The sequence below is a fragment of the Pteropus medius genome, unplaced genomic scaffold (genome assembly GCF_902729225.1).
Source record: "Pteropus medius unplaced genomic scaffold, Ma_sr-lr_union100, whole genome shotgun sequence".
NCBI lineage: Eukaryota > Metazoa > Chordata > Mammalia > Chiroptera > Pteropodidae > Pteropus > Pteropus medius.
In genome coordinates this window covers 8,440,361-8,462,302 of record NW_024349801.1, presented here as the reverse complement: position 1 = coordinate 8,462,302, position 21,942 = coordinate 8,440,361, and the positions used below count along the sequence as shown (strand labels likewise).

The following is a 21,942-nucleotide window of genomic DNA, read 5'->3' as shown; positions in this document are numbered from 1 at the left end:
TAATTAAAGGTATATCCAAAATCAAAGACAGAGATTTTAATAAATTGCATTAGCGCAACAGGCTAATGACTGCAAGGGGAATGTAAAGATTCACTTTCAATTAAGGATTTTTCCTTTCGCTGTGTACAAACAGAAATCCCAGCTGGAACAGAGTTAAATAAAACAAAATTATATCGTAAAAAAAATGGAACCAATATTATTAAATATTTATCAACCTCTTGAGGGAGGAGGAATGCCTATGTAATAAATTACAAAGGGAAATAGCAATTGACTTGATAATATAAAAATGTAAATGTCCCATTAACCAAATAAAAACTCAGAAAGAAAATTCAAAGGCAAAAGCAAACAAAAAATTATAACAAATGGAATTCAAAATCATGCAAAATGCAACTGTATTATTTTGTCAAAATGCAACTGCATTATTTTGTCAAAATGCTTAAAATTGGAAGGTTTACTTGATATCTTTTAAAAAGAAAGAATTTTCAGAAATCAAAGAACAAACTACTAAATCCTCAGAAGAAAAATTAACATACAAAGAAAATCTACTGAAGAGATACTAAAGGTCAATAAATTCATTTTTAATTCAATAAAAGATGCAAATTAAAACAATAGGTCATTTTATATTTCCCTTTGTTGACAAAGATTTCTTTTAAATAATGGTGGTTAGAACGTAATATAGAATGCAAACTTTCTGTAATGTCATTTAGGAAAATGGTATAGCAACATTTTGTGTGATTTCGAATTAAGTAAATTAAATAATGAAATAGAAACATCTTAAGAAGATTGTACTTTATGTGCAAAATTTGAAATAATGCAAGCCTGGCGTTTTTAAAACTTAAAAAACAAAGCAAAATTATAGAGCTTTCCAAACAAATAAATTATAAATCGTGGAGAGACAACATGGCATGGTAGTTAGAAGCTTGGACTCCAGAACCAGGATGTCTGCATTTAAATTCTGCCATTTACAAGCTGTGTAATCTTTGACTAGTAGCTTTACCTCTCTGTGCCTTGGTTTCTTCATCTATGAAATGGAAATACTAACAATGACCTTATATAATGTTACAAGTATTAAATCAGTTAATATATTTAAAGCACTTAGAATACGGCCTGGCATATGTAAGTATTATATAGTGTTTGTTATGACAATGATGATGGTGGTGATGATAATGATAATGACTGATATTGCCACATGAGGGCACCACATTAGTAGAAAACAAATATACCACTATCCTTTGTCATTATTCTGGCTCGCATATTGTTGTTAAATGCTAGAACTTATGCAGATGATTTTTGGTGGGTATTTATTATTTTACTATAGTATACAGTAAAAATAATAGTTTATAGTAAAAGATAATTTAAAATTTAAGCTATTTGTATATTTATAAGAATGTTGGTTAAATAATTACAAGTGCTATTGTTGGAATGATAACCCCAAATCAATGTTTAAAATAGAAGTCATATATAATACAACATTATAAGAAGAGTAAAACAATGAAACACTATGCCCTTTGAAAAAATATCAGAAGAATGCTGAAACATAAAGAATCATTAAACCAAAAATACAGGGTAGTGGCTGAAGGTATATGTACACCAGGACTACCCTCTCAGATACACTTTATATTCATTCCGATGGAAAAATCAGTCTTGGATTTGCAAATTTTTTCACAAAACTTCCCTTACGTGACATGCAACTGCCTGGTAAAGGCAGAACCAATAAACACACAATAGTCAAGATCCTTTGTATACTAGCATCAAAATACATAAAGCAATTGCTATAAAAATTTCAAGGAAAAACTGACAAAAACATAGACTAAAACACTTGATTTTTTAAGAATAAAATAAGTATACAAATATATATACCAATGTATACCTATTGTTTATTTGTCTACAAAGAAAATCGCAAATTTTTTTCAAAAATAGAATTTGTATAGGTCATGTGCTCTCACCATTTTATCACCAGCAAAATTGTAAATTCTTTACAAAGTAGCTCTTTGATCACATTGGAAATAAAATCTATGTATTGAGACAATTTAGAAAATTGCTTCAATAACAATAAATGGCACATTTCACAGAATGCAGTCAAAGCTATATCAAGAGGAATATTCATAGTCTTGAATGCTTTTATTAAGTAAGAAATACTAAAAAACAAACATTTATAGCTTATAGGAATCTATAAACCTATAGGAAAGGAAGTAACCAATCACAATAAAGAAAGAATTATTACACTAGAAAATATAGTAGAACTGCAATATCTGAGAACGATTTCTTTGAAATGACCAAGTGAGCACTGGATAAAATTTAGTAAGTTTAAAAGAAAATAAGAAATAAGAGAGAGAAAATACAAATAGAAAACTTTAAGAATGAAAACTAAAATTTCTCTTTCAGAAATATCACTAAGTACATTGCTAAGTATAGCCATAAAAACTCAAATAACATTTAAACAAACCTAACAAAGAAGCACATAAAAAAATCAATAGCCACAACAAAATGTAGTTTCAGAATGCAAGATGGTCCCATATCAATAGGACTAAATAATTTTGTCCATTTCAACAAAGGTAGACAAGCATTTTATAAAATAAAGCATCCACCCCTGATTATTAAAAAAAAAGTTCCCAATGAAATAGTTTATACTTATATAATTTAGTAAAGAATAACAATATCAAATAGTGAGACAGCAAATAGCAGCATTAAAAAAATACTAAATACTAAAGGTATTCTCATTAAAATAAACAAGAGAAGTGTGCCCATAATCATTTCTGCTATTTAAGATGATGGTGGAAGTTCTGTGTACCATTGCAATAATACAATAAAAGTGAGGCATCAACTGAAAAGGAGACAGACTTATCTTTATTGGCATGCAACGCAAGTATACATCTCAAAAACATCTATTGTAAAACTACTAAAACTAATAGAAAATTTTTCTAAAGTGTCTGGTTGTGGTTATAGTTATACTGGTTACTAAGAAGTCAATGTCTTGATACAGAGTTTCAACTTGGAATGATGAAAAGTTCTGGAGATGGTTAATGTGGTGAACAGACAACAATATGAATATGCTTAATTCTACCAAACTGTAAATTTTACAATATGAATATGCTTAATTCCACCAAACTGTAAACTTTAAAAAGCTTTAAATGGTAAAATTTATATTATGTATATTTTAGCACAATAAACAAAGTCAATGACTTAGATTACTTGAAATAAGACTGGCACTATACAAGTGATCAATGATTATTTTTTAAATGAAAAAGTACTTTTGAAGAGTTAGTAGGGAAAAATATCTGTTCACAATAGAGACAAGAGAGAGAGAAAGAGAGGGAAGGAAGGAAGGAAGGAAGGAAGGAAGGAAGGAAGGAAGGAAGGGAGGAAGGAAGGAAGGAAGGAAGGAAGGAAGGAAGGAAGGGAGACGCAGATTCATATTAAGCTAAAAACATTTATTAAGGCAGGGGTCCCCAACCCCTGGGCTGCGGACCGGTGCCTGTCCATGACATGTTAGGAACCGGCCGCACAGTAGAAGGTGAGTAGTGGGGGAGCAAGCAAAGCTCCATCTGTATTTGCAGCCTCTCCCCAGCGCTAGCATCACCACCGCCTCAGCTCCACCTCAGATCATCAGGCATTAGATTCTCATAGGAGGAGTGATCCCTGGTGCCAAAATGTTTGGGGACCGCTGTGTTAAGGGACATTAAAGACAACAGAGTAATAATTTAAAAAGCATATCATGCTCCTGGGTGAAAATATTCAATATTGCAAAGACATAAAAATTCTCCAAATTAAGCTTTAAATGTAATTCAATTCTAGTCAAAATACCAGCAGGATTTCCCTTTCAGAATTTGACACAGTAATTGTAAGGTTTATCTGAAATAATAAATGAGTGAGACTAGCCAAGAAGATTTTGAAAATTAGTAATGAGGAAGGAGGAGCCATTCCAGAAATGCATAATGTGTTCTACAATTTCTTTTATTTTTAACAATTTCTTTTACTTCCAGAACACCAGAAATTCAGCTTCTCCCAGCTCACTCAGTTAGAGAGAAAAGAACATTGCTGTAAGCGGCTAAAAGTTGCTTTAACCTAGTAAACAGGCACCTTCAGTAGAATGTGGTATTAATATATTCTACATTTTTTATTTTTAAAATAGAACACCATAATTCAAAAAAATGACTAGCTCTGCTATATAAATTAACCAAAATGTGTTAACAGAATACAATATTTTCATATTCTATGATTTTGCCTCTGGGCTTTAAAGATATTTAAGTATTAACTTCTTATATGATCTACGAAAGTAAGATCGTTCTACAAAAACAAGTAAATTTTCTATTGGCCATTGAGAAAACCTAAATCAAGAACAATTTTTAAAAGGCTGAAGGTCATGGAATAGACCAACAAGCAATTAATAAACAGAACAGAAAAGAGCACCAAGTATATGTATGATTTTAATACATACTAAGCACAGTGTTTTCCTTCAATAGGAAAAGGATAAATTATTCAACATTAGCCATTGAAGTTACAGACTGATCATTTGTGGGGAAAATAAAGCTAGTTCTCTAAATCACGGCATACACTAAAATGGATTCTAAATGGATTAAAGAGTTTACTTCCTCTATACTTTTAACAAATGTTTACCAAGTACACATTTACGAGCTAGACTAGCGTGAGGCGGCAAGGAAAGAGCAGTGAACAAGGCCCCCAGGGACTGCCACACTCACAGGAGTTACAGCCTTGCTGTGGTCTAATGGTATGTGCTAATAACCTCCGTGGAAACGGGAATATATTCCACAGTTAGGTGCCAAAGGTACAGTCACAGCAACTCCAGGATTAGGTAATGCTTCTCTTTCCATTTGCATTTTCTTTAATCTGGTGAACAGAGCCACCAGGTGGTAATCCTTTGGCTTTTTATCTTTCCCTTGGTGATGGTAAACTTTAGGTGCTTTCCTGCTTACCTTTTGGAAATAGTGGGTGGGGAGCTAATCAAGTACTAGGAGGTTTAAAACCCAGCTTCTTCCACATTTCAGGGCAGAAGACAGACAGTCAGCTCACAAGAAGGTAGAGGGGATTTCCAAGAACAAAGGGCAAATGGAGCAATAACATAATCATTTATCCTGCTACCTTTAATAACATTTTCTCCATCAGGGTCGCAATTAATGAAAAGAGATTCAGGTTAAAAATAAATATATACATAAGTCATTCTCTCTCATATTCTCTCTCCTATAGTCTCTCTCTCATCTGTCTCTCTCTCTCTCTCTCTCTCTCTCTGTCTCCTGTCTCCTATTCCACTCACCCCTCTTCCACCATCCTCCTCTCCCTCCCTTCCTTCCTCTCTCTCCCCCTCAATGCTTGGCCTGGGATGTTATCTGACAGGTATGGTGTGAGGTGTGGAGTGTGGCCAATAAAACTGCTCTGATTCTGCCTTCCATTCATCTCTACCTTAATTGACATGGCAACCGTAAGGCAGACATCAAAGGTTGAATTGCACAACTAGTTATTTAATTACTTTTGCGATTATGCCAGAGAAGTCCAGGGTCAAGGGATTCACAGAACAGGGGCTCTGACCTAACCTCAGGAGTCAGGTGATGATTCCCTGAGGACACTTGAGAACTCTGAAAGGGAGCAGGAACTAAACAGACAGAGTGACTCAGGTGGAGGGTGGGCATGCGCAGAGTAGGAAAGTAAATGAGCCTCCCCAGCGTGGGTGGACATCATCCAATCCATTAAGGGCCCAAATAGAACAAAAAAGTGAAGGAAGGTTGAATTTGCTCTCTACCTGTATGCTGAGCCTAATGAAACACTGATTTTTCTCTTGCCCGTAGTGCTCCTGATTTTAAGGCCTTCAGATCCTGACTAGAATCTACACTATCACCTCTCTGGCTCTCAGGCCTTAGAAAAAGGCCACTGCTTTCCTGGGTTTCCATCTTGCAGTTGGAAGACTGTAGGACTTCTCAGGTTCCATAATCATATGAGCTAATATCTTATAATAAATCTCTTTCTTCACTTTTTATTGTAGCTGGTACCCTTATGGCACAGATCTCTCTCTCTGTCTCACACACACACACACACACACACACACACATAAAGATGTGCTATGGAGATTTTTATAGGAGATGTATAGATATCTATATATATAGATAGATAGGGTCAAGACTAGATATAGCAGTTCTCTCTCTCTCTCTCTCTCTCACACACACACACACACACACACACACATAAAGATGTATATGGAGAGATTTTATAGGAGATATATATAGATATCTATATATCTATATAGATTAGATATAGATATAGATATATAGATATAGATAGATTCCATTTCTCAAGAGAACCCTAATTCAGATTTCTATCTTAGTTCAAGCTGCTATAGTAGAGTACCATAAACTGATGGCTTAAACAATAGAAATTCATTTCACAAAATTCTGGCAGCTAGGAAGCCCAAGATCAAGGTGCAAGCAGATCCATTGTCTAGTGAAGGCATTCTTCCTTCTTTGCAGACAGCCATCTTCACCTTGAATCTTCACATGGCTGAGAGCAGAGAAAGATCATCTCTCTCCTATCTCTTCTTAAAAGGACATTAATCCTCTTCATGACATAATTACCTTCCAAATGTCCCACCTCTAAATACCATCACACTGGGGATTTAGGCTTCAACATATGAATTTGGGGGAACACAAACATTCAGCCCATAGCACATACCTAGCTACTTTCTTTATGCCTAGTTTTATTTTTTCCCTTCTGCTGATACCATGCCGTTTCTCCCTCACACTTAAATCTTTACTTGTAAAATTTCAAACGGTGTTTTTAAAAACTTGAAAAAATAATATTATTGTAGCAAATTAAGACTAGTAAGTAATGTGTCCAGAATAAAATACAGGCTTGGCTACCCAGGAGAGTTCTACAGAAATCTGCTTTTCTTGACCATCACCTCATTCCAATTCAAAGTCTGGTATCTGGAGAAAAAACTGATTTGTTAATCTCTTCAAAACTCTATTTAAATTATGCTCAAAATGTCCTATTCTCATCAATTCAGAGAGAAAAATGCAAATAACTAATAAAAATGAAAAAATGTTCAGCACTCAACTAATCAAAGAAATTCGAATTAAAACAAGGTAATATTTTCCACCTATCAAATTTGCAAATGCATTTTAAATGGCAATGTCGATGTTGGCAAAGGTGAGATACAACACATAATAGTGCTTATAATAGCACAAACTAAAAAATGTTTTGGCAAAATAGAACAAGATCCTCCAAAATAGTCACACCCTTTGACCTCATCAATTCTCCGCTGGAAATCTACTGTAGAAAATAATGTAATCAAAGATTTATGTACAAGAAAATTCAAAGCAGTGGCATGGTAAGAAACTATCAACACCCTACAATTGATAGTTAGGTCATGGTTTTCAAGCTGCGAGCTGAGTTTTATACGTCTGTCAGACAGTTCTGCTTTTATGAATTTTTATATCAAATATCCATTAAGACTCATTTGAGGGGTGCAGGGGGTAATTGTCAGTCTACCTTCTCCAATTAGAATGTAAGATCCATGAAGAATTTGTCTCTGAGTGATGTGCAACCAGATTCCCAAAACTAAGCACAGTGCTTGACTCGTAATAGGTATTCAACAAACAGATGATGTTTGTCATGGATAAAAAAAAATTTTATTCATGTACATGGTATCTGTGGCTGCCTTTGTGCTGCAATGCCAGAGTTGAGTAACTACTCAGCAGAGACTGTGTGGCCTGCAAAGTGAAGATATTTATTTACTCTCTGGTCCTTTACAGAAAAGTTTGCTGTTCCCTGCTCTATACAATAAATTGCGCGTGACTATTAAAAATAATAAAACAAATAAAATTAATAATACATGAAAATGTTCACAATGTGATGGTAAGTGTTTTTTAAAAAGTTTAAAAACAAAAGTACAATGCCCAAGTGTTGGTGAGAATGTGAGGTAACAGGAAGTGTCCTACACCACTGATGAGATTGTATATAGTCAGCATCTTCTCCAAAAGTTGAAGAGAAACTTCACTCCTAGCAATTATCCAATGGAAATGAGGATACATGTACACCAAAAGATACATTAAAAGTATGTTCACAATAGCATTATTTGAAATAGGCCCAAACTGGAAACAACCCAAACATCCGTCAAAAATAGAGTGGATAAATAAATTATGGTAGAGTCATAGAGTAGAGAAAAAAAATCCTCAGTACACATGCATAAATGAATTACTTCTACACACAACAACAGGGATGATTCTCACAATGCTAAGAAAGAGTGACCAGACACAAGAGTGTATTCTATATGCCTTTAATTATAAATAGAAGCCTAAGAATAGGCAAAATTAATTTATGATAGATAATAGGATAGCCTTTAACTTCGGAGAAAAGGGAGAGCGTATGAGTTTTAGGAGGCAGAAGGAAGGGGCTTCAGAGGGGCTAGTAACATTTCACTACTGGAGCTGGTTACACGGTCATTTTAACTTAATGATAATTCATGGGTTTGTGCACTTTTCAGTATATATATCATACTTTTGATAAGAATACTTCAAAAATAAATGTATACTACGGTTTTAATTTGGTTGAAAAAAGAAAGTGTGAGATTGTTTATGAGAGTGCATGAGGAAAAGCAACCAATAGAACTACATCGAAATCTTGAGAAGTTGGATTATGAATGCTTTTCATTTTCTTCCTCTATACAATGTTCGAAATTCTCTACGAAACATGAGAAACCCCTAAGAATAATAACTGTGAGGCAAATATTCAAAACTCCCAACCCTAAAGTTGAAAGAAATAAGCAAAAAGAAGTAAAATTAACAAAGAATATATAGCAAACATTGAAATATAACTGATATTCCCAGAGTGGAGGGCAAAGCTTGGAGGTGAGGGCAATCCAGGGGGAATCAGAGAACACTCCACCTGAAGGCCCACACTGAAAGACAATGGCCCAAGCCCCAAGTCAGTGGTGTGGCCTAAGTACACAGCAATAGTTTTTTCAACACAGTAATTGGCATATGCCACAAATCGGGGCTTGCGTTTCTGTTTTGTTGGTCACCTAGGCTTAAGAAAGTAATAGAAAAATATGTTAATAATGCAGATTAAAATTAAATGCGTGTTGTGTCCGTAGTCATAATCACAGAAAAAAAATTAAGGAAATATTCTTCCGGTATTCAAAAGCTATTCTCCAATTCGCAAAGGAGTCACTCACATCATAGACAAACATCCCTACGTATGTCTTTGGTCGCTTCACTTTTATCTTACTAGTCAACATGAAGGAAAATACCAATGCCCATTTATGTTGGAACTACATTTGCTGGTCAATTGCAACCATAGGTTGGCTATGGATACAAGAATTCAATACAAATCGGCAAAAGCATCCCATGAAAAAAATAGCTCTACGGAATTTACCATAAAGAGTATTGCATAAGTTCTTATTCGTAAATTGTGTGCTACACATCCTTCGTATCAGTAATATTGACAATTAACTTACATACATAATATATACATACATTTTCCCGGAGAGACTGTTGTTAAACATTTACCAGCACACCACTACCTAAAAATATTTTTTCCTCAGTAGAAGGAGGTTACTGACAAAAACAAAATTTGCAAATGTCACCACAGCCAAAGACGTCAAAATGCTAATGGGAGGGGGGGCACTAAAGCAAAAATGTAAAGGAAAAATGAAAAGGCACCTCTAACTAGGACAAGGGGGAGTAAACGGCTAAGGTTTTGTGCCCTGTGTAGAGGGAAACTGTATGAAGTCAATGCTTCATCTTTCAGGTTCTGTCACACATAGAGAAAAAGAAATGTGAGAGCAAGGAGGTTAAAAGGCCTTCTCTATAATTAGCTTAACAGGTAAATTAAGATGCCTAGATTCCCAGGGGCTGAGAAGGAAAGAAGTGGGGTCCTCCAACATCTACCTAATTCTCTGCACCCTCTGCTCTTCATCCAACAAATTGTACTTTCTCCTCTAATTAGATTGTGACTTAATGTGGTAAACCTGATTTCCCTTGCATTTAAACAGTACTTTATAATTTTCAAATATAATTATATTAATTACCTCGTTTTAGTCTCATAATTTTACGAAGTCAGAATGGCTCAGTTTTTAAGGGAAAAAAAAAATCCTAAAGAAAACTTGGTATTTTTGTGTGCTTAATTTAACCATGGTTTTAAAACCAGGCTCAAGAAAAATGCTTCTTTCAAATCACCCACATTTCTTTTGAGTGCACGCATATCTGGTTCCTTAAAGATTTCAGCGTGGTTTTGTTTCTAAAGCACTTACCCTTTATCATCCTCCCTGAGAAAAAAGACGAAACCACATGATTACAATTAACTAAAAGCCAACCATTAATTTTTTAAACCCTCTGTCTCTGCCTTTATTCTGAAATCTTCTGAGAGGTAGACGATCTCTTTTTCAGTTCTTGATCTTAATTTTCTTGCTCTGTACAGAAACTTGTACACAGTATGTGCTCAAGTAAATTAGGTAAGAATGGTTTTCCCAGCCTGCCTTGCTTGGGTTACATGACAAGCACCATACTGGGGAGAGACACATCTTGAGCTGTACACTGCTATAAAATTCCCAAGCAGCCTCATGAAGAAAGACAATTCAGAATCAGTGAGAAAATAACTATCTATATTTCCTTCTCAGAGGAGAGAGGTGGAGAGAGAGAATAGAAGGAAGGAGGCAAGGAGAGAGCGAAAGAAATAGCCACGTATGGAATCCCTACTGTGCGTTCCAGGAACTTTCATAGACTACTCCTCCTTGATCGTCAATCAAACTGACCAAGTTGTCATGAGCCCCATTTTACAGATGAAGAAGCTAGGATTCATAGAGGTCAACTGCTCGATAAATAACCAATTGGTTAAAGATGTTTCTGTGATTTTAAAGACCATCATTTACCTCTAGACCAGTGGTTCTGTTAAGCATGGGTCCCAGCCTGCAGCCGCCCCTGGGAACTTGTTAGAAATGCAGATTCTCAGGACTCACCTTAGCCCTTCTGAATCAGGATCTACAGGGGTGGGGTCCAACAGTCTGTGTTTTAACAAGCCCTCCAGGTTATTCTGACAGACTAAAATTTGAGAACACCTGCTCCAGAGCAGAAGTCAACAAACATTTTCTGTAAAGGGCCAGATAAAAACTATTTTAGGCTTTACTGGCCAGATGGTCTGTGTGTCACAACTACTCAACTCTGCTGTGTTAGTGCAAAAGCAACCACAGCCAATATATAAACAAATGAGCATGGCTGTGTTACAATAAAACTTTAATTATAGACAATGAAATCTGAATTTTATATTATTTTCACTTGTCATGAAATATTATTCTTCTTTTGACTTTCTTCAATGGTTTAAAAATATGAAAACCATTCTTATCCCAAAGGCTGTACAAAAACAGGCAGTGGGCCGGATTTGGCCTGTGGGCCAGAAAGCTGAACTATGTTACCCACCGGGAACACAAAGACAGGCAACTTCATACAAGGTAAAATGTTGCAAAAGCAACTTATAAAACTCCATGTGGTCCAATGGAAGCAGAGAACCCATCTGTTTTTGGTAATTAGGAAGGCTTCTGTGAAGAGGTGACAGTCTGGGTGGGCCTTGCGTAATAAGTAAGAATTCGACAAGTAGAGACACTGAGGACACACTAGGCAGAGAGAATCGCTTGGACAAAGCGGTGAGGACTGGCGTATGCAAGGCACACACTCCAAAATGCCCACTGCCACCTGAAATACTCTAATATCTTGAACTAAAAATGCTTTGGGGAATTATAATATGTAAAAAGCGTTTCAATGCTTCTGTGAATACTGGCTCAACTAAAGCATCGAGACAGAGACAAATTGCAACAACTGAAATAACAGCTTTACATGCAAAAAGTATTATCAGTGATATATCCTGCTCTCCCTACAGGCCTCAAGTTGTGGGGGAGGGCCTTATTTCTTATAACAATTATTCCCAGGTGCAAATATGACCGTATGAAATTTGTTCCCAAGTATCATACAGTGTGAGAAATAACTCTTTTGAAATAGTTTCTAGTTATACAGATTAGTCCCCTTGAGATTTGTTTTGTTTTCCTAATTCTTTATATGCCATCCAATTTCAGAAAGTGCTTTGTTTTGTCTTTTTCTCCGGACTACACGTTTTCATTAGGTTTGCTTCAATACTAGCTATTAAAAGGAAATACTATCTGGTCTGGTAATATTGCCTAGAATAAGAAAGAAGGCAAATTGTCTATTTGGTAAGGAATAATAAATTTCTCTCCTGATAGATATTCAACTTCAGATAGCAGAGAGGTTAAGAGACTAGGTTCTAAAGTCAAACTCTCTGGGCTCAAAATTCGGTCTCCCACTTAATAAATTATCTGAACTTGACAAACTACTCATCTCTCAGAGCTTCAGTTTCTCTAAAAATAAAATGAAAAAAAGTAATCCTAGCCACCTCTAATTGTGTGTTTGCACAGAACAGAAAAAGAGACTCAGTTAGTTTTAAACATCATTATAATTTCCCAGAGATCCCTTGCCTCCAAACTTAATAAATCTGCCATTTTTTGAGCTACAATGATATTCTCTTCAGCAATCTTATGATATGGCAGCAAATTCAAGACAAGATCTGACAAGTAAAACATTTTGCAGCCCCTTCTCCCTTCTCCCTCTACAACTTGGACTCCGCAGGGATCAGAAACTGCTTACAAAGCTAGGGGAGGCAATAGGGAGAGAAATAGGGTGAAGCTGACCAGTCGGCCTCTCCGGCTGGGGGAGGGCAGGGCCGAAGCTTGACTGTTGCAGAGGTCTAGAGTTTGAACTCTTACAATGGAAGAAACACACTGATTACTGAAATGAGGCCCTTCGGGACATAAAGTAAACAGGGTACTATGTATTATCTGAGAATGGCTGGAAAAGCTATAGGACCACCTAAGCTTCTACCAGGGGCGAGAGAAGAACTTGTCCCATCCGATGGTTAGGAACGGGGAAGAGGGAGAATGAGATAACGTTGATTTTGATCACATTCTAAAAGGCCCATTACAACTGTATGTGCATAGACTGTCTGTCTGTCCGCTATGGGTATGGGGGACAGCGGAAACGCTTTGAACCTTCAAGACAAAGACCTGAAGCTTCACCACCTATTAACCTCATTGAGGTACATTTCTCTCAACTAAGTACTGGGGACCGGGACGAGTGGGGACTCAATGAGACAAGGAAAGCACAGTGCTTCACACAGTGCCTGCATCCTGCAGACCAAATAAACGACAGCCGTTCCTGTCATGGTCATTAGCACCCATGTTCTCACTCCTGTTCGGTGGTCACTTGTGAAGTCACTTTAATAGTCACTAACAGCCATATCAATTTGCAGTCAGTGCTTTTATCTGTCAGATTACAACCCAGCGGAGCCTGCTGGAGTGAGGGTTTTTTCCCCCGCAAGTAACATTGACATTGACATTGCTTTACTCGTTACCATTCTCCTCTCAACCGACTCATTGGTCAAAACCACAAATTCCAGGCTGTGTAAATAAAGAACGGACTTGGGGAGCAGCAGGGAGAGCTTGTCGCTGCTGCTGGGTTCGCCCTCCCTGGTACTGCTCCCTTTCCACACAGGTCACATTTTGTCACAATTATCCCCTGAACGGAACACTTTCTCTACTGTCTGTGAACTCCTTCAGAACAGGGACTGGATCTTTCATCTCTGGATCTTCACTATCTAGCTCTTAGATTTCTTAAATGATCTAATGTCATTATTTATTGAAGGACGAGAATAAGCACCTTATTAAAAAGTACACCAGCACACACTGTAGAAGTGTACATTTGTACAACAAGCTTTCTCACAAGGCCATCACTCAAACCAGGTATTTCCATGTTGATCCATGTCACTTGCCCAGCAGGAATCACAGAAATCCTCTGTACCCCAAAATACAATGTGACTGCTAACATTCCTTTATGTAAAACGAGCATAGGATGCTCCCCAGGATGCCCTAAAACATGTCCCCCTGTGGCCGCAAAGGGGGACCACCACGCCCAGTGCCTGCCTCCTCTGGAAGAGACCTCACCGAAGAGAGGAAATGGTGCCATTCCTCAGGGAGTAGGAAGCAGGGGGCCCAGAGGACATCTGTACCCCAGGTGTCTTGCTTTTCCAGACTTGCCTCCAAATGAGAGTTTCATAACTTCCTTGAAAGAGACTTGCCTGCACCTGTTAGCCCCCATAGCCCACATATACTCATGGACTAAAGAAAAGAAACCCACGTCCTGAGAATCTTCACATCCCTGAGAGAATCACAAGCCACACAGAATCATGTCACAGCCTGCCACGTCCCCTTGTCCCCAGCTGTGCCAGGGCAAGAATGCTGTTTCCAAAGCAACAGCGACATCGTGCTTTATTAATGCTACTGGCAGAGAGCCCCACGTGCATGTACATATGCAAACATGCACAGTCACATGGCCAGCATGGACACCTGTAAGCAGGCACACCTAAAGACACATAGGCACAAACCCAGACATGGATCCCTTATATAGTGGGGACATTTGAATCTTTTTAAAAGAGACAAATGGCATCTTATTTCTTATCTGGACAGAGAAAGTGGTATTCCAAGGATATATTTAGTTGGTTTCATATCTGTCATTTAATATTTCTTACAGGTAACTTGGGAGAAATTGAAAACCCAATGCTCTTTATCTATTTGTAAATGTCTGCCGATCCCATTAGTCCAAGTTATCTTCCACCAAGAGGGTAGAGATTATATCTAGCCTGAGATGTGAGGCCCCTTTCTCCTAAGGCTTCAATTAGTGACCTCAAATGGACAATCCATCACCCATGCTATTTCTTCCTTATGGCACCTTTGTAGAATTGGAAAAGAGCACCTCCTTTGGGCTTGACGAGGGAAGTTGTGCTGGATTTCGAGCCTCGCCCGTGGGCCAAGGCAGCTGCGAAGTGCCAGTTCACACACACACTCTCTCTCCGTGCTCTCTTCTCATGCTCAGATTCTCAAAGTTCCCAAACATCCTCCAAACCTGAAGGGAGCTCAGTCCTGTGTATGAAAAACCAAAGCCATACTTTTGAGAGTCAACATGGTCAGGAGCCTAGGCTTTAAAGCCAGGTGCCCTGAGTTCTCACCCCTGCCTGGCCGTTGACCATGAGACCCGGGGCAAGTTACTCAACCTGGTTGTGCCTCATTCTCCTCATCTCCACACTGGAGAGTTCAGAGTGCCTACTCACCAGGGTGGTTATGAGGACAAAATGAGGTCATGCACTTAGCATCGGGCACGTAGTAAGCACTCAGTAAACGTTATCTACTATTATTTACTTGAAAAAAACTCCAAATTTAACCAAACTTTCCAAAGTTACTGGCTGATTTGGTTTCATATTTGTAAAATAATAGATGCTTTTTTCCCTGTCTGCCCACCATCAGTACATATTTGAAGGCGCTCATCCAATGGGAAGTTTATGGTCAGTGTCCAGAAAGGTTTAGGGGCGAGGTTCCAATTGGAGGTTTACCATAGGGTGATAAGGACACTGAACAAGACTCAACTCTACAAAGTACACTCTACAAGTAAAAAAGTGACAAGCAGTTCACTACAGTTTCATTTTTAGAGGCTGCCAATGAACATACTTTGAAACAAGAAATGGAAAAACCACAGAGTCAATGTCTTTCCCTGTTTCCTTATGTCTGGTGCTATTATAGTATTTGCCTGTACGATAGATACACAACGTGGCTTATGGCCAAGGTTAATGCCAACATCAACTGGTCCTCCCTGCCTAATGTCAACATTTTATAAGCCCCATGCATATGGCATTTCTTCCTGAAACTTTCTCTGAATTTCCAAGTCTGGATTAGGTGTTCCCATCTTTTCCTATTACATCAGTGAATTAAATTGTTTATTTATTTATCTCCCCTACTAGACTCCAAGCTCTAGGATGACAGAACCATTGTTTTCTTCAGCACTGTGCTCTTAACACCCAGCACAGTCCATGGCACATAGTAGGTTTAAATATTCTTTTAAATGAATGAATGATGGTGATAAAGAGGATGAGTCAGTTTATTTTTGAGAGGATTTTCAATGGGTGTGGGCACTAAGCAGTGCGTCTAAGAGGGGATTCTTGGCCTTGCTCCCAGCCAGATCTGGGCAACCAGACAAGTAGTCACTTCCATTCAAAGACAAGGAAAAGAGGGCTCCGGAATATCTTTAAATGAGGGGAGTATGCATACGTTAATGGATCAAACAAACCAATGTGCAAAAGAAAAATTAATTTACAGATGTTTCCAGAGTATATATCCACAAAGCTCAGAATGCATGTAGTAACACAAACTCCAGCTGTTTATGTGTGATTTGGACACAGAAACTCTGCGCACATGCCTTGGCCAGAGCAGAGAGAAGTCAGAACAGGAAGACTGGACTGAACCCACTGCAGGCAGGAGGGAGGCCAGTGTGGATTTAAGCCTGATGCCAACATTCACGGCTGCAATTGGCTGCCGTCCAACTGCAGGCTTGCATCTGATAGAATGAGGGTCCCAAGCAGGGTTGTGGCTGGAGGAGGGGCGCAGGAAGGGCTGGCCTGCAAAGGCTGCTGGGAAGCAGAAATGCCCAGTGGTGATGGGAGGGGAAGGGGAGGCCAGTAAATGAAAGGAAGTTTAGACAGCATCATTCCCTGGGGCATTGGCCACTTCTAGGTCACAAGCAAGAACTGCTAGCAGAACAGAAACTTGGCTGAAAAAAATATTTTTTTGAAGTTGCTGAGTGAACTTTGCCTCTTTAAGTGCAGCCAGTTCCCTTACAGTGACCTCATAGTGGCAATGGGCAATTTCTGCACTATATTTGGAGCAGCATTCTCCAGGCCAGACCATTGGACAGAATCGGAAGGTGGGTCGTTCAGGGACTTCTTAGGGGGGAACCTTTCTGAGTCAATCAACAAATGTTGCTGAGCACCTCCAGTGTGCAGTGACACACAGCGATCTGGAAGTTGAGTCACTGCACACTGGAGGCTGAGTTCAGACTTAAGGCAGATAATGAACAGTAGGAATGAAACCCATCTGTCCACTGAGGCTCCCTTATTGTGTGCATCGCATCACATCCTGGATGCTCTTGATTTGCAGAAAATGTCCACTCTTGGACCCTTCCTTGATTTCCTTTTGAAAACAAAAGCAACCTATGCTAAGAAGTTTGTGTGCTTAGGAGACACAACTGAAAGTTTAGGTGGGATGGAGCAAAGCAAAGAACTTAAAATTAAACACTTGCTATCTTGTTCTTAAGATCCCTTTGTCTCTACATCAGCAGGAACTCTTCTCTGGTCACTTTACTGCATGTGGACCTCCCCACCCCAGGGCTGAGATAGATCTATGTCTCTTCTTTCCTCCTTCCACATTCCTCCTTTCATCTTTCTCTCTCACACCCTCACTTCTTGAATAACCTTGAGAACTTCACATCTCCTTCCTCTGTCTAACAGAATAATGGACTCTGCCTGGTTTCCACTCCCCAACACAGCTCAGAGCACACCTTCGAAAATCGTGCTCAGCTGAACCTGGCATTGGCACAATCCTTAAAATGCAGACTTGGTTGGTTAATAACATCATTTCTCTCACAAACACACACACTGGGATCAATTATTATCTCTTCTCTGGTCTCCTGATGTCCAAACTCTCCCCTTCGATCCTAAACCAGCCTTGCTAAAATAAAACATCACCTTTATCAGCTCATTTCTCAGCTAATGAAAGCCAAAGCTCATCATTTTCTCCCAAATTTGCTCTTCTTTCCATGTTCCTCCAATCTCACAACCGTCTGCCTGGATGCCCAAGCCAGAGCCATCTCCTGGTATCAATACCAGTGTTGTCTCCTCTCTCTCTCCATATTCGGCTGGCCACCAGAACCATTAGATTCTCCTTCTGAAATGTTTCTTGGTCAAGAATAATGTTGCATGTAGAAAGCCAGATGCATGGTTGAGTGGAGGGAAGTAAAAAGCTATGACTAACAGTTCTATAAGAAACACAGGAAATGGAAGAAGGAAATTGTCCTAAAAGAAGAATGATGGGAAGCAAAATCCATACCAGCATCTCAGCAAGGAATCCAAGGCTATGATATTCATAAATCTTGAGAGCTGGCTTCAGAAAAATATGTACAGAGAACCAAGCCATGATTACAGATGGAGTTCAGACACCAGCCCCTGGGAGGTAAATTGGAAAGATCAGACTGTGCGTGTCAAAACGGGAGGGAGGGGTCCTAGAGAAAGAGATTGAGGCAGAGAAGTCCATTATCTCAGGCTGTATTGGTTTCTAGCGCTGCCATAACAAAGTACCATAGACTGGGCACCTTAAACAACAGAAATGTATTTTCTCAGTCTGGCAGCTGGAAGTCCAAGATCAAGGTGTTAGTAGGATTGGTTTCTCCTTAAGCTTTTCTCCATGACTTATAGATGAACATCTTCTCTCCATGTCTTCACATGGTCTTCCTTTTGTGTGTGTCTGTGTCCTAATTTCCTCTTCTTATAAAGACAGCAGTCACATTGGATTAGATTCCACCCTAGTGTGCTCACTTTTAACTTAATTACCTCTTTAAAGACCCTATCTCCAAATATAGTCACATTTTTGAGATGCTGGGGGTTAAGACTTCATCATATGAACTTTAAGGGGATATGATTCAGCCCATGACAAGGGGCCACAGTCAGAACCAAACTGCCAGCAGCAGGACAACCTGGCGATGAATCTCAGAGTGAAGACAGAGCCACTCAGAAGCCTCCTGTAGCCTCCAGCCAACTATGCTCCCCCCGGCTCTTCTCATTTATGGCACTTTTATTTTTATTGACTGACTTCTGAGATGGAGTGGGATAGGAGCTTCGAAGCATCATCAATCATTAAGCAGAATTAACTCGGTCACTCCAAACTGGATTCCATTCACACTGAAAGACTCAACAGCCTTCCTGGGACATCTAAAAGCAGGTCAGCTTCCTTTTGCCACTGTAGTGAGTTCCCTGGAATTGCAGACTTGGTTTTTATATCACAAAACTCCAAACCTGGGCAATATATTCCTCCATAAGACACAGAAAAGTGTGACTGAAAAATACAGGTGACTTCTTCAGGCCCTTCGTGATTCTATATATCGAATTAAGTCTGGTAGAAGAGTAAGGAATTAAGAATCGTCATTTTCTAGGCCCCTTCGCTTTCACTGGTAGCGCAAACGAGGTCATGCTCTCACTGCAGGCTCCAGGAAAGAATCCGTTCCGTGCCTCTAGTCATCTGCAATTCGACATTTATACATGAATTGCATTTCACGTGGGATGTGGCTACATACTATTATGATGTGAGGAAAGAAGGCATTTCACAAAGTAAGAGTGCCGAGGGCCTAAGGAGACCAGCAAATGACCAGCCTTCGCAGCTTGGACTCTCCGTGTCAAGAGAGAATTCTAACCCAAACATCCTTCTTCCTAGAGTCTTTGCATGCAGTGGAGTTCAAGGTCTCTGTGAAACCATGCCTTTGTTGGGTGCCTGCAGACTCCAGCGAGGGCATCCACAAAGCCTGGTGGGCAGGGGGGCCTTTCACAATGATTTCCTATGAAAACGCATCCCACTGAAGCACCCTCAGATGGACCTGACTTACCTGCTGGCAACCAGCAGCCCCGAAGAAGCAGAGGAAAACGGGCCGAAACTGGGGTAAATCTTTACCTCCATCGGAAGTAGCCTGTGGCACTTGAAGTCACAGCTCTCACCAGCCTCCTGGAGGGAGAGAATAGAAAAGGCTGCAGTACTATATTACCCTGTCAGTCACAGGAAAGCAATTCTTTAGGTCATCAGTCAAAAGCCTCCTTGGAAATGAGAAATGAGCCTGAACACCAGGCCGTTTAAAAAGATATTTATTGTGAAACGTGGGGGTAGCAGCGCCTTTCCCGGGTCGAGACAGGCGCTCAACATGAATTATGCTGGATAAGTCTAGAGACACAGGCAGCAGGAACCTGGGTATAAATGAGATACGACCTCAAAACCATCACTCCGCACACGTAGAGGGCACCGAAGTCAGTCCCCAGAGATGTGGGAAGGGACAATCGAGACCCCATGGCCAGTGCAGACGCCAGTCCTTGTAGTGTCTTCAGCCCTGGGTGAAGGACCATGAGGCTTAATCCGTTACAATGCAAACCAAAGATGACAGCTGAAATGACTTGTTGCCTGGAGTTGGCTTCGAAATACTCCAGGAAAAAAATTTTAGGGGATGAATAAATAAGACAAGATTGGTGAGATGTTGATAACTGCTAAAGGTGAGTGATGGCTATTTGGGGGTTCATTATGTAATTTTTTCAACTTTTGTGTAGATTTGAAAATTTCAATATTGAAACAATTTTTTTTTTTTTAAAGAAAACAGGGTCTTTATCCTGCATTCATGAATCTTATTTCTCTAAAGATATATACTTTGGAGCATGAGCTGGCCACATTTTCTAGGCTTTATAAGAACCTGCAAACTGCACATATACTATATATATATATATATATATGTGTATATATATATATATATATATAATGTGTGGACACATACACATACCAATATTATAATTCGAGGTACAGTGCATACTATTGTATGTGCATTTTATCATTTAATTTAATTTTCATGACAATCACATGAGGCAACGGACTTAGTAAGTCATCTGAGGTCAAAGAGCTAGTAAATTCCAGGCCCCCTTGGTCTAACTCTAGAGCCTGGAACCTCACCCATACTGCTATACTAACCCACACTCAGTGCGGGTACAAAAGCCTCAATATACAATCACAAGGCCAACACACATGAGTGACTTCTGTCAGTGAGACCAGGTCAGAAGAAGCCCAGCCTACCTGACATCTACTTCTCTTTCCAACACTCCATTCTCACCTCTCTTTGTGTAAATCTGTGTGCACCTGCGGCCACCCAGTGAGGGCCATGCAGCAGCAGCTCCTGCGTGAATAGCCTGCTCGGCATCGTGTGGCCTCCCGCTCTCACACATCTGCATTTGGCTACACAGCTGGACTCCGGGACTGAGTTTAAGCGCCAGAAATGGGGGAGGCAGAGTTTCCGAGGGGCCAACCCACTTTAATAAGATTGAGCATGTTTGATTTTCTATTAATAAAGATGATTGGGTTCCACCAGAAGCAGACCTTCAGTTAAGAACTTGAATACCTGTAATTTTAGGGGGAGTGTCACTCGGAGAGCAGCGGGGGGAGTCAGGAAATAAAAGGCAGCCACTGACGGGATGTGTTGCTGAGCCGGCAACCACCATGCGTAACTCAGGGGCTTGATTCCACTGGGAAAATCAGGGAGACCACATAGAACATGTATCAGAGTTTTCTCACATTAACAGGCAAAAAACTGGGGTAGTTACCCTCCCACTCCACTGGCTGACTGATGTTCCTCGTGTTAGTAACTCCTCGGCACTACTGGCCTGCCCCCAGTGCATAGGCACTACTGACATTTTAGACTGTGACATCTCTTTGTGAAGGGGGTTGCTCTGTGTACTGTAGGACATTTGAGCAGCATTCTTGGCCTTTACCCACTAGATGCCAGGAGCAGCTGCCTGCCCCAGCTGTGTTGACCAAACATGTCTCCAGATATTGCCAAACATCCCAGGGAGGGGAAGCAAAATCATCTTCCAATTGAGAACCACTGAACTATAGTGACCTACCATCCAAGTTTTCCCAGGACTCTCTGGTTTTAGCACTAAAAGTCCTACATCTTAGGACACCCCTCAGTCAGTTGCCTACCCAAAACACATTCTCTTTGAGGGCTAAGGGTAGCTCACGTGCCACTAAAAAGCCCTAAGTTTTTCCAGATACCCAAATAGACCTAGACTGTGTAGAGGACCTTGGAATGGAGCTATAAATAAGGTCTTCGAGACATCCCACCCAAGGGGCCCTGGGAGGTCTGAGCACCTACCCCACTAGATTATGAGCTCCATGAGGGTGGAAGACCAAGTACCCGCTTCCCCGATGATACCCCAGTGCCCAGCAGAAAGTATATGAAACATGATCAGTAAGTATTG

General features: G+C 39.7%; 1 protein-coding gene across 3 annotated transcripts in view; it reads right to left on the bottom strand.

Annotated features, from left to right (window-relative positions):
• Positions 1–21,942, bottom strand: part of CMC2 (C-X9-C motif containing 2) — a 106,639-nt gene that overhangs the window by 20,222 nt on the left and 64,475 nt on the right. For 2 of the 3 annotated variants that reach the window (XM_039888832.1, XM_039888830.1), the window contains exons 4-5: positions 21,084–21,207; positions 19,542–19,657 (exon numbers count right to left, since the gene is read on the bottom strand). In XM_039888832.1, coding sequence (XP_039744766.1) covers positions 19,542–19,657; positions 21,084–21,207 — 240 coding nt within the window. Of the gene's footprint in view, positions 1–18,255; positions 18,431–19,541; positions 19,658–21,083; positions 21,208–21,942 lie in introns of those variants that run through there. The other variant, XM_039888831.1, reaches the window with a different exon arrangement.